The 11,802-nt window shown below is 41.7% G+C and overlaps 1 protein-coding gene across 1 annotated transcript; it reads left to right on the top strand.

Annotated features, from left to right (window-relative positions):
* Positions 1-2,859: 2,859 nt before the first annotated feature.
* On the top strand, positions 2,860-11,706 carry scamp3 (secretory carrier membrane protein 3). The gene is made up of 9 exons (XM_037090356.1): positions 2,860-3,347; positions 3,649-3,729; positions 5,533-5,643; positions 6,293-6,413; positions 6,530-6,658; positions 8,836-8,995; positions 9,085-9,186; positions 9,370-9,487; positions 10,731-11,706. Exons 1-9 carry the CDS (start codon positions 3,294-3,296, stop codon positions 10,878-10,880), a joined length of 1,026 nt encoding a protein of 341 aa, XP_036946251.1. The 5' UTR covers positions 2,860-3,293; the 3' UTR covers positions 10,881-11,706.
* Positions 11,707-11,802: the final 96 nt, after the last annotated feature.

Consider the following 11,802-nt stretch of genomic DNA (forward strand, 5'->3'; position numbering starts at 1 on the left):
ACACACACACACACACACACACACACACAAACACACACACACATTCAGACACACACATCAACATATATGAGATGCCTGATTCTGTCTACATGACCCCTACATGACTGTTGTTAGCCTCATAGTCTAAACCACCCAGTCGTTCCCTGTTAGCCGGGTCACTTTACACACACCACTGTTATGCCAGTTCATTCCTCAGGCAGTGATGTCATGGAGCGTTGCATCGCTCGATTGGCTGAAGGAATGCTGCGGTTTTCGGGACTGGGATGCACCCAGTGTCTGTATCGGGGCCATCTGGACCAATCAAAACTGGGCAATCAGAGGAAAAGATGAGTCACAGGAGTCAGCTGACGAACAGAGCCAGCTAGAGGAGGGCGTAAAGGCAAAGTGAAATCTGTGAGCAGGTTTAGGCAGACGCAGAAGCTTTCGTCACTGCTGCTTTTGCGCCCAATGGCTGTAATAATGGCTGCTCAGGCTTTGTAAACAAAGCCACATCCATTTCCACCTTAAGCTTCTCCATGTGCACTCTGTTTCTTCATAGCATCCATAACAAATTGAATTCACAGCAGATATGATCTATAACTTCCAATTTGACATCCAATTACACCAATAGGCTTCGGCCACATGATGAAAAAAATGGTCCTCATCATCAACCTATTGATGATTTAATGAATTATCTATCGATTTCTATCTGAAACCTCAAAATTATAATGATGGAATCAAACCCTAATGTTATCTAGGAGGTAGTTAAAAGCTAATGTTAGCTAAGATATCGTTAATTCTGAAATCGGCTCAATGTCCCTCCAAATTTTCACTATCCATCACCTTTGTAGTTGCTCACTGATCAGTCAGCAGTGAAATAGTGATACTTTGTCAGATTCCCTACTTTAAGGCTAAATGACTTGCAACTGGTGACACAGCATCGTAACCTTATCCTACCTTTCAAGCTCACCTTGACTGTGACGTCTGAGGAAAATGGCCATCTATTATTTTTTTGTTGTCATCTTTTGACCCCTTGACACAGTTTGCATATGTGAGTTATGAGAGCAACTTTAAGATTATTTTGCCCGCAAAAGTAAAAAGTAAGTAAATTTAAAGTTAAACATATTTTCCCGCCTTTTTTCAGTCCCATTAAATCACCCACAACTCCTCTTGTATTATCCTGGAATCACTTGTAGACAGTCATACAATCTCATGCTGGGCAAGTCAAACATTGTTCAAACCCATAAAATCCAAACATTGCCCTATTTCAAATTCTAGATGAGAACTTTCCACAGATACTGAATGTGTCAGGATGAGTGATGCAGAACATTTCCCCTCAATGAAATGGCCTGGCCATAAAACCTAGGGTCTGAAGATTAAAGTCAACATGAACTGCTTGAATTATGAAGAATGATGTGATACTTAAAGGGGAAATTAAAGAGTACAGGATGCTAAATCAGTTCAGTTACCATCAGTGTGAAGATGATAATGAGGAGTCCAACAACAGGTAATGTACAGTAGTCTATGTATGAATAGGATCATATGTACTGTATGCATCCCTGACAGATCGTGTGACCTCTGTATTCCCAGTGAAATCATATGACCGCCTTCACCCATGTGACCCCATGTGACTTCTAGGAGCAGAGAATGAGAAGGGATCTGGATGGATTGTACCAGGGCATTAAGCCATGACGTGCATATATACATGAGTGAAGAGGCCCCTCATCCAAGCAGGGACCTTGTCACGTTGCCACAATATTTACTCTGAAAGACTCACATCTGATAACTCGTGTGGGCAAAGCAAAAATTATCTCTGAAGATAACATTTTTGGAACAACGGTGATTCACTCTGAATTCATTTTGAAGGCGTGATGGAGCACGCATATGACAATCAAATTCAAAGATGATACGAATAAAGGACAGGGCTTACACCTTAAGGGTTACCTGATGCTAGAATCTCACACTGGTCCTGAGATTCACAGTCAGCTGAGACCAGAGAAGTCCCGTGAAATTATTCCTTCAAGGCACAAGACTGACATCTACTGGAAGAGAAGGAGGGTGTCACTCAGAACATGAACATGCACAGCGCTGCACAGCAGCAGGACAATACAGAGATCAAACAGGCATATGTCAGAAAACGCATGTTTGACAATTCTATAATTAGGAACAGTTATAATATCTAACACAGTCTTTCTGGACTTTACACATCTCATATCCCTTCCAAGATCAAATCATTTCCCTGTTTTTCATCTAGGTTGAAACTGTTGAAGGTTTAACATTGGTTTACAAGAATAATAAAGATTTTTGAACAACATGATGATGATTCTAATGTCAGTGGTGTTGGCCTGCTTGTAACCTGAAAAAACCTGAAAAGTATTGGCCCTGAAAATATTTGCCTTTCTCTCAAACATCACCTTTTCTTTCTTTCTTTCTTTTTTGTCTTTTCTTTTTCTTGACCTCTTCATTTTGTCTTTTGTTTTTCCATTTTGTTTTCTCTTTCTTTGCTGTTTTCCCTGTTTTTCCCTCTTTCTTTTCTTCCCTTTTCTTTTCCTTTCCTTTTTTTTCTTTCCTTTATTTCCCCCTATTCCTCCTCTTCTCTTCTCTTTCATTTCCTTAATTCATTTTTCATTTTTTTCCCCTTTCCTTTCCTTTCCTTTCCTTTCCTTTCCTTTTGGTCTTTCCTTTTCTTTCCTTTCCTTTCCATTTGTCCTTTCCTTTCCTTTCCTTTCCTTTTGTCCTTTCCTTTCCTCTCCCTTTCTTTTGTCCTTTCTTTTCCTTTACTTTTTTGTTGTTTTCTTCCTTTCCTTTCCTTTCCTTTTGTTTCCTCGCGCGCGTTCGGCCCCGCCCCCTGGTGTTCCCACGTGCCGCTCTGCCGCAGCAGCAGTCACATGACCGGGCCCTCGGCTGCTTACTTCCTGTACAGCGGTTGTTTTTCCTGCGGGACAAATTAACGGACCACTATCGCTTCTCTGGCGGCACCGCGTAGCTGCAGGCCAGACCCTGACAGCCAGGACTGGAGGAGAAATAAAAACGCCGGGGAGCACAACCACCGACCTGTCCGTTAAACGTCAAACCGTTTTCTGTTATCTTACCTGCGGAGAGATGATCATCGGCGGGGCGGGTAGCTAGTTGACTGGATATAACCGACTGCACCGCCCTCAGTGCCGAAATTGAAAATAAAACAAACGCAACGTTTTATGTGCTAGAAGGGGGGCAGCTTGTGCTTTCAACACTCCCTGACTAACGATAACATCAGCAGCAAGTGGTGGCTGCTTGACGTTAGCTCTCGTTCGCCGCATTGAGCAACCACTGACATGTCAAAATACACCAGCTTTCCAGAGCCGATGGAGGACCAGAACCCTTTCCAGGTGAGCGAAATGGCACATCGAGCTAATGTTGGCCGGTGCCAGGCTTGTGTGTGATGTATGGGTGTCACTGATCTTGGCTCTGTGTAATAGCAGGCGTGTTGTTGCTCATGTGACGTGTGTGGCTTTTTTTTTTTCAAGGCCTCCCTTAATCTTTGCCCACTTGTAGCTCTTATCAACAAAGAAAACATCAATTAAAAGACCAGACCGGTTTTGTCAAATGAGGATTCGTGTTCCTGCAAGTCAGAATTATTATTATTATCCCTGAGCTAATTAGATTTAACCCTTTGTTTTTGTCTGCTAGGATCCTGCAGTGACTCAACACAGCAGCAACACAGGATATGCCACCCTGGACCTGTACAATCCATTTGATAACACGACTGGGGTGAGCAGTATTTCCTCCTTACCTGTCAGATTATAGAAGATCAATTGTTGATCATTTACTGTCCAGACAGTGTCAAACACAACAGTTTCCTTTTTTCCATTTTCTACTGCAAAGGACCAAACAGGGGGTCTGGGGTCTGTCACACATCAATTCTCCCATCTGTCTGTTTGTTTTTGTGCAGTTTTTCAGATGAAAAATGTGTGAGCGTTTGAATGAGTTGGAGCTGATACATTATTACGCAAAATGGAAGCACCAGGCTTCGGTGATGTAGCTGGAAGGCCAGACTGAACTGTCATTCGGTTAAATGTTCAATCCAGGATATTCTCTTTACAGTGTCAATTAGTCTGCTTGCAGAGAAAGCCGCAAGTTAAGGGAGATTACCTGCTGTGAAAAACAAATGCATCGACCAGCTCTCTGGGCAAGCAGCTATTTTGGCTGCAATCTGTGAAGTGCAGCTTAACATTTTCATCTGCCACATCGGTGCGCCTGATATTAGGCAGGTCACATTAAAAAAAAACCACTTGAACATCTTTTGAACAAATATGTTCCTGATGACAATCAAAAAATTGAAAATGAAATGTATCAGTGGGTGCACTTGAATTATGTGCTGGTGCACCTAAATCAAAACGTTAGGCGCACCAGTGCAACCAATGTAAAAGGTTAGTTTGCAGCCCTGTAAACTAACAAAGGTAAAGCAAATTATTTCACAAAAAGTCATTCAATCAAGCATTTCCACTCCTGTGCCCAAAATTCTGCAGATGTGTTTAAAAAAATTTCTTTTAAATGAGAGTGATTTATTTATATGAGTGTCTCTCAAGCAACTTAAACATCAGCACAAAAAAATATTGAGTGTGCTTTAATTTAAATGAATAAAAAAAAAATATCTGCACCTCTGTACTTTCTAGCAATCATTGACATCATATGTTAAGAGAATGAATTGAAATGTGTTATTGAGTGTGGCCAAATGAAAAGGTGAGGTGCATTAGTGCAACTAGTGTAAGAAGATAAAAGATCAACTGACCAAATCTGTAGATCGAAACAGCCCAAACGAGTTAAATGCTGGAGCTGCTGGAGCTCAGGTTAGAGTCAGCTGTTTGTTTCTTAAAATGTCAGTAAAAACTGTTGAGACCTGTTGCAGTGCAAGTGGACAGCACACACTCACACAAGGGAGCTGAGCCATCGCTTCAGTTTCATCTTATAGAGTTTTTTTTTTTGGTTGTTTTTTATTTGCTGTTGCTAGGAAACAGCTCGGGTTCACATGTGTACTTCCTTTCAGCGGTTGATATTAGCACATACTGCAGCAACAGGAACTACACTGAGACAATTGAAACTGAGCTCGTCGGTGAAGATTCATCAGGCCCCATGTCCATTACAACAATTATTCACAGTTAATGGCGGGACACACCCTGGGTTTGACGTAACGCAGACTCACTCCGGTCTCGGTGTGGTGCTGGCGCTGTTCTTTAATAAACCATTACGTTGTGGACCATGACAGCCAAATGACTGATGATAAACGAGTTGGGAAAAGTTCTAATCTAATGTGATGTGATGTAGGATGAAATAGGAAGGCTATTCACTCATGTTAGAATGTTTTCTTTCATGTAAAATGAAGTCTTCAGTGAATCAGTATTTCCCAAACCCCAAGATTTGATCCTGAAAGGTTGTATTTTCTCCAAAACCCGATCAATTGATTGTTTTGTTTGTGATTCATACATGTTGTTGTGGCCTTAACTGATAAAACATCGGACTGTAAGACGTTTTAAAGTTGTGATTTGTTTTGTTTTTTTAACTTATATGTTTCAGCCTCAGCATGAAGCCGCCTCTCCCTCTGCTCCTCCATCTGTGCCTGCACAGACTCCACCCAGCAGGACAACACCCACGGAGCCTCGCAACTACGGCTCCTACAACTCCCAGGTACACGAGCTGTAACATGAGGACACTTGTTGATCTTAATGTCAGCATATTCAGATGCACAGAAATGGGACGGTGCTCACGTGGTTTCTCGGATCTTGTAAATTAGAATTTTGCTCTGAGGACAAAGTTTGTCCTTCGTGGTCATAGTGGCTGTTTTTATGGTTAAACCCACAGAAGTGTCACGTGTAGATAATTGGTAATTGGAGAAATCAATGTTAATGTGAATGGCTGGTAGAATACACAAATGGTTGATTTCTATTGATTTCTGTGGGAATACAGGGCATTACATTTATAGTTACAGCTACAATAATGATAAAGCTTTTGAAAGTCTGGAAGTTTGCAGTTTAGGTATCTGGAAAGTGCTTAAATCGTACACTTTACTCAGTTTAACTGCTCCCATGTTTCCTGTTTTCTGATAAGCTCTGCTTCATGGAAAATGGCTGACATTCCAACACTTAAAGCGTGACCTAAATGTCACAAATTATACATGCGTGCCTTGAAAGTATCTCCCCTGCTTCTCTCTTATGATACCAGTTTTTTATTTTTTTACATAATCCTTTCTATTATTTAAGACATGAACACAGCCTGTCTCTTTGAAAGTTGGCATGCAGCTCTGATGCATCATTTACCCCGTGTCTTCCTGAATTAGACTGCAGTGAATGCCACCACAGCGGAGCTCCTGAGGAAGCAGGAGGAGCTGGAGAAGAAAGCCCGGGAGCTGGAGAGGAGAGAGCGGGAACTGGAGTCACACAGCCTGGGACCTGGAGCCTGTAAGAGAGGAAGAAAATAAATGGGCCATGAGCTAAAACATGACAAAAATTGACTGAATAATAAATGAATTCCTAAATGTATTATTGATTCAATGACATTTTGTTGTCTTCATCAGCCCGTCAGAACAATTGGCCCCCGCTGCCTTCGTTCTGCCCCGTGGGCCCCTGCTTCTACCAGGACATCAACGTGGAGATCACTCAGCGCTTCCAGCGCACTGTCACCATCATGTACTACTTCTGGATGTGTGAGTTCCTGTAACTCTTACTATGAGCTGTTGTGTGAATTCCCAGCAAACATTCAGGGTCGGGTCAGGTTAGCTTAAAATGTAGTCAGTTACCTAATACAAATGACATCATTTTTTGTTGGATCTGTTTTTTAATCTAAGGAGGATTTACTCTTGTATCTCAAGAGGAGCACTTTGTTTTTCAATGTATATAACAGTTGAAAAATTCCATTATCACCATGGGGGGGGGGCATTTAAAGGGTAACTGTGGCCTTGGGGAGCACTACTGCATATGTGAAAAAAGCGGAAGCTGCATGCAATTTGATAGATTACCTCCAGTGATGTCACTCGGTGGCCAATTTGCATTGTGGGCGATGTAGGCATCAGGTTTTATAAAGAAAGAAGAATGTGTGGAACAAAAAAAGGCGATTTGTTTACAAATTATGCAACATTGTTTTGGCAGTGCATTGCTTCACCAGTGCGCTGCTTTTCAAAACACGGTGCCTACATTACCCACAATGCAATTTAGTCAACAGACGACACCACTGGAGGCAATTTATCAGATTACATGCTGCTTCCTCTGTAGCCACACAATGTGTTATACTAGCTTTATCACATACGCAGAGTACTCTCCATGTGTAAAAGTGGTGGAGTGACTCTTTAAATTAATTTGATTTAAATGACTTTGATATACAGTACAACATGTTTTGCATATTCATATCTATGTTCCTAATTTCAAAATAATCCCTGATAGTGTAACTGCAAATTAACTACACATTATCAAATTAAATCTAGTCTGATTATAGTTACCTCTTTCTTCTGTAATCTGATAACATGGGCTTGGGTGGTGTTGTGGCAGGAGACAGTGGGAGTGTAGACAAGCATCCAAATCTCCACTTGTTAACACATAAGATTAGAAGTATCAGAAGGCTGTGGTGTTTATAAATGAAAGAATCATGTAAGGAATTGAACGTGGAGCTGACTCACGCCTGCGTGACTTCTGCCTTACTGTCTGGAGTCCGAGCTGGAATGTTTGTGCAAAGACTTGACACTTGACTGCCAGATCGAGGACTTCGGCAACTAAAAAGACGAGAGACAATCTTCCTGCTCCGGCTGGATGATAAAGTCATTCTATTCTCCTATAAAATCAGTTGAAGGTTCAGTTCATTGGTCTTCATTTATGCGAGAAGTTGTCCTTACTAACCGACGGCACACACAAAAAAGGAACCTTGATATTGATTTTTAAAATGACTGAAATCGAAAGAGGAAGAGAAAGTGGAGGTTCGCTTACTTTACTTTTTTTCACTTTATAGTTTATTTTTACTGCTGAATGCTGAAAAAAGCCGTAATGATGGACTGGTAACCTTTAATACTTAGGACCCACTTTCATTCATGACCTACTTATACGTAATTACAATCCTATAGAGTAAAAGCCAACAAAGTTAGATAATTCTGCTTTTTCCGCCTATTTGCAGAACCATAGCAAATGTTCCGAGGCCAGGCGACAGTCCAGGACCCTCTGGCCTGTAAAACTGTGGAATAAAAACATTAAATTGACGGTTATTGTCATGGCTCCTGTCAACATTGTGAGCTCTGCTTTATGTTTTGTTCCTTATTACTTTTTGGGATAACCCAGTTTTTCTCTTATTTCTGTCTACACGTCTGATAGACTTTCCATTTATCATAGTGTTTCAGCTACACATAACGCTCCATCATTTAGAGGCAATAAAAGATGGGTTATAAGAAGTGTTTGAAACAGTGATCATTATTCTTGTAGCTTAAGTTCCATAGACATAAGTCAGGATAGGATATGAGACAGTATCATGAAGATTTATTGAACCTTCACTGTGGAAATTTGCTTGTTAAAAACAAAAAAATATGATAAAATGCATAGAAATGCACAAGCCTATGAACACATACGCCTTCTACTTATTCTAATATGACCATGATGGACATGTGTCCTCAAACAAAACCTGAGTGCCTCGAGTCCTGACCTCAGAATAATGAACAAAACCGACTCTAAATCTAGCAGCAGGCAAAGGGACGTAATACGTTGCGTAATATTGCATCAGCCAAATCTTTACAAGTTGTCTTTTTCTTCAGTCTGGGGGAGGGTTGGTTGGATTTGTGCTGCACCACTCTCATCCACCATACTGCATTACTCAACCTGACTCCTCTTTATCTTAATTTTTGTCCAGTCGGCACTTGCACGCTGCTCTTGAACCTGATCTCCTCCCTGGCCATGTTCTGCGTGGACTCCACAGGAGGTGTCGGCCTGGGCCTCGCCATCCTCTGGGCCCTCCTCTTCACCCCCTGCTCCTTCGTCTGTTGGTACCGACCTGTGTACAAAGCCTTCAGGTGGGTACCACCAAAAGAAGTCCGCCAGCCAACGATGTATTGGATTAAATGTTTGTCCTTCACTTGCTTGTTTTTTCTCTCCTCTCCAGGAGTGACAGCTCCTTCAACTTCTTCGCCTTCTTCTTCATTTTCTTTGCCCAAGTCGTTGTCTACGTCATCATGACTATTGGTATCCCTGGATGGGGTTTCAGGTACGACTAATTAACAAGTAGTCTCTGTGAAAGATGGATGGATTACTCTTTGCAGGCCATGTGTTTCATGTTAAACCTCATAAAAGGATAAGGACAAACACATTGCTTTTAAGTCCAGGTGCAAATACAACTATTACTTGACTCTTGTTTTCAATCTGTTTACTTTCTGTATCTTTCCCTCAGTGGGTGGATCGTGAGCCTGGCTGCCCTAAAGACCAGCGTCCCTGTCGGCGCGATCATGATGATGAACGCCATCCTCTTTACTGCCCAAACCGCCATGGGGGTCGTCATGCTGAAAAGGGTGAAAACTGAATAAATTTGATTATTGGCAGGGGAAAATTCCTGGGTAGTGACTCAAATTAAGGTTGGGTCAGCAGGATAGTCTTTAGCAAACTGGACAAAGTGCGAGCCTTTCTTAAGCAGGTTTAAGAGTACAAACGTGGTCATAACAGTATTCATGTCCCATGACAATTTTCGTTTTTAACAAGTTCACATTGAGGAGGAGAGGGCAGGCCTGTCATGATAACTACTTTTTGTCGTATGATGTTTATTTCCAGATCTAATTGCGATAAATGGTGAAAAATACCATTTTATGCTGTTGATATAGTGACAGAACGATAGATATGATATGATGGCATATTAATGCAAGTACCCCCTTTCAAAGAGCAATCCACTTTTATTTCCTATCAGTCAGACCTTGGAATGTGAAAAAATATCAAAATGTCCTAAATAAAAAAAGTTTTGTTCTGCCTCTGATCTGCCAGCAGAGGTAGTGACAGAGCCGTAACATGCGAATCAACAGCCCCTTGAAATTACACAGTATGGCATCGTGTATACAAACATGCATGTAAACACAACGGTCAGTATCGAGTTCATATATGAAATTGATAAGTCATTAAGGTAAAAAAAAAAAAAAAAAAGTTAATGGACCAGAGCAATCTGGATGGATTACTTCCTTTATGAAACACAATATCCTTTACATAAGCCTGGTTTAACTGTTGTTATTGCTTTTTTATGATGGTTACATGATAAACTGTTTAGTGGGATGCCAGTAAGCATGTTGACACAAACGAATAGCTCAAAAAAGTCGAGGAAAAAATGGAAATGTTAGATTTCAAGTGCAGGAAATCACATGAAAGGGCAGAAAAATGATTGTTTGTCCATGTTCGTACTCATTTAAATGTAGGACTGCTCGCTCCAAGTCCAAGAGTTCTTGAATAATTAATACTTATTGTGCACCCTGCTTGTAAATACTTTCCATAAGGCAAAGAACGAATAAGGAGATACTGTGACATGAGCGACGCGATCGCGTCTCCTGAAGACAGCCGAATCCAAATTGTTAAGCTGCATCCGCACTTGCTGGCAGTCACCTGCGCCCAGGTGGTGCACCTGCCATGAAGCAGTGCGTAGATAACAAACCAGTCTGAATAATAGCCCGATATCAGGTTCTTCGTATCATTTTCACCCCTCACAATGTGCATGATATGATGATGAACTGCTGTGCGTATCGGGTGTCAGCGTGCTCTGCTCTTCCCCCTCTTCAGATCCACAGTCTGTACAGGCAAACCGACGCCAGCTTCCAGAAGGCCCAGGCCGAGTTCGCCACCGGAGTCATGGCCAATCAAGCCGTGCGCCAGGCGGCCACCACCGCCGCCGCCAGCGCCGCCCAGGGGGCCTTCACCGCTCCTCGATAGAGAGGGACGAGAGGGGTCGGGAGGGTGAGATGCATGTTGGAAGAAGAGGAGGAGGAGGCCCTGTCAGCTTGACAGGGGATCAGTTTGGTATTTATTTCCCCACAGGTGATTAGAATTTGATGGCAGGTGCGGGAGGTGAGGGAGGGGGGGTGGGGGAGTGCGTCTGTATAATTACCCCTGAGCATCTGAACTTCAGGGTCACGTGCATGAGACAGAGGTGGGGTCGTCTGATTTCTTAAAGGTGTACAGGACAAGTTAGCTACACGGCCAAACCAGGAGTCGGCAAAAAAAATTAAGGCGTTGATTCAAAGACAAGATGTGAAGCTGTATCAAATGTGTCACAGTTGTACCGAGTGTCAGTAAACGCAGGGAAAAATGATTTCTTGTATGGAGAACAAAAAAACAAAACAAAAAAAAACAAGCTGTGTGCCAAGCGGAGACGGTTGTAGCCTGGATTTTTCTGCCATTTAGAAAAATGACTTTTGATGTACGTCGTGTTGAAGAGGAGAGATGTTTTGAGACGTGAGTTGAAACACTGAAATGCTGCCATTCTAACATTTGATCCATAAACTGAGCGGCTCGACTTTGGCCAACACTATTTCTTTCATTGCTTACGTGTGAACTAACAAGTCGTTTTGCCATTATTTCAAAAACGAGAATGCCTATTTACCTTTTATTGCCAAAAGCTCTCATACTGTAAAAGATTATGAACATGTGTTGTTTTCCCAGTTTACAAATATATCTGTCACTGTTCCCTTGGTGTTTTTTGCTCGTGGTTCTTATTATTACAAGGCATTGTCTTTGTTTTAATAAAAGAAAAAATATATATATACATATCTATATATTGTCATGCTTACACAGTCTGCTCCCAGTTATTTACCAAAACATTTTTTTTTAATTCTCTGGCGACACCCAACACACT

The sequence above is a fragment of the Acanthopagrus latus genome, chromosome 3, assembly GCF_904848185.1.
Source record: "Acanthopagrus latus isolate v.2019 chromosome 3, fAcaLat1.1, whole genome shotgun sequence".
Taxonomy (NCBI): Eukaryota; Metazoa; Chordata; class Actinopteri; order Spariformes; family Sparidae; genus Acanthopagrus; species Acanthopagrus latus.

Excerpts from the sequence above, each read along its gene's own strand:
- scamp3 (XM_037090356.1), top strand. The coding sequence starts at position 3,294 with ATGTCAAAATACACCAGCTTTCCAGAGCCGATGGAGGACCAGAACCCT. Across the intron at positions 3,730-5,532 it reads CATTTGATAACACGACTGGG|CCTCAGCATGAAGCCGCCTC; the intron begins GTGAGCAGTATT and ends TATATGTTTCAG. Across the intron at positions 9,187-9,369 it reads ATCCCTGGATGGGGTTTCAG|TGGGTGGATCGTGAGCCTGG; the intron begins GTACGACTAATT and ends TCTTTCCCTCAG.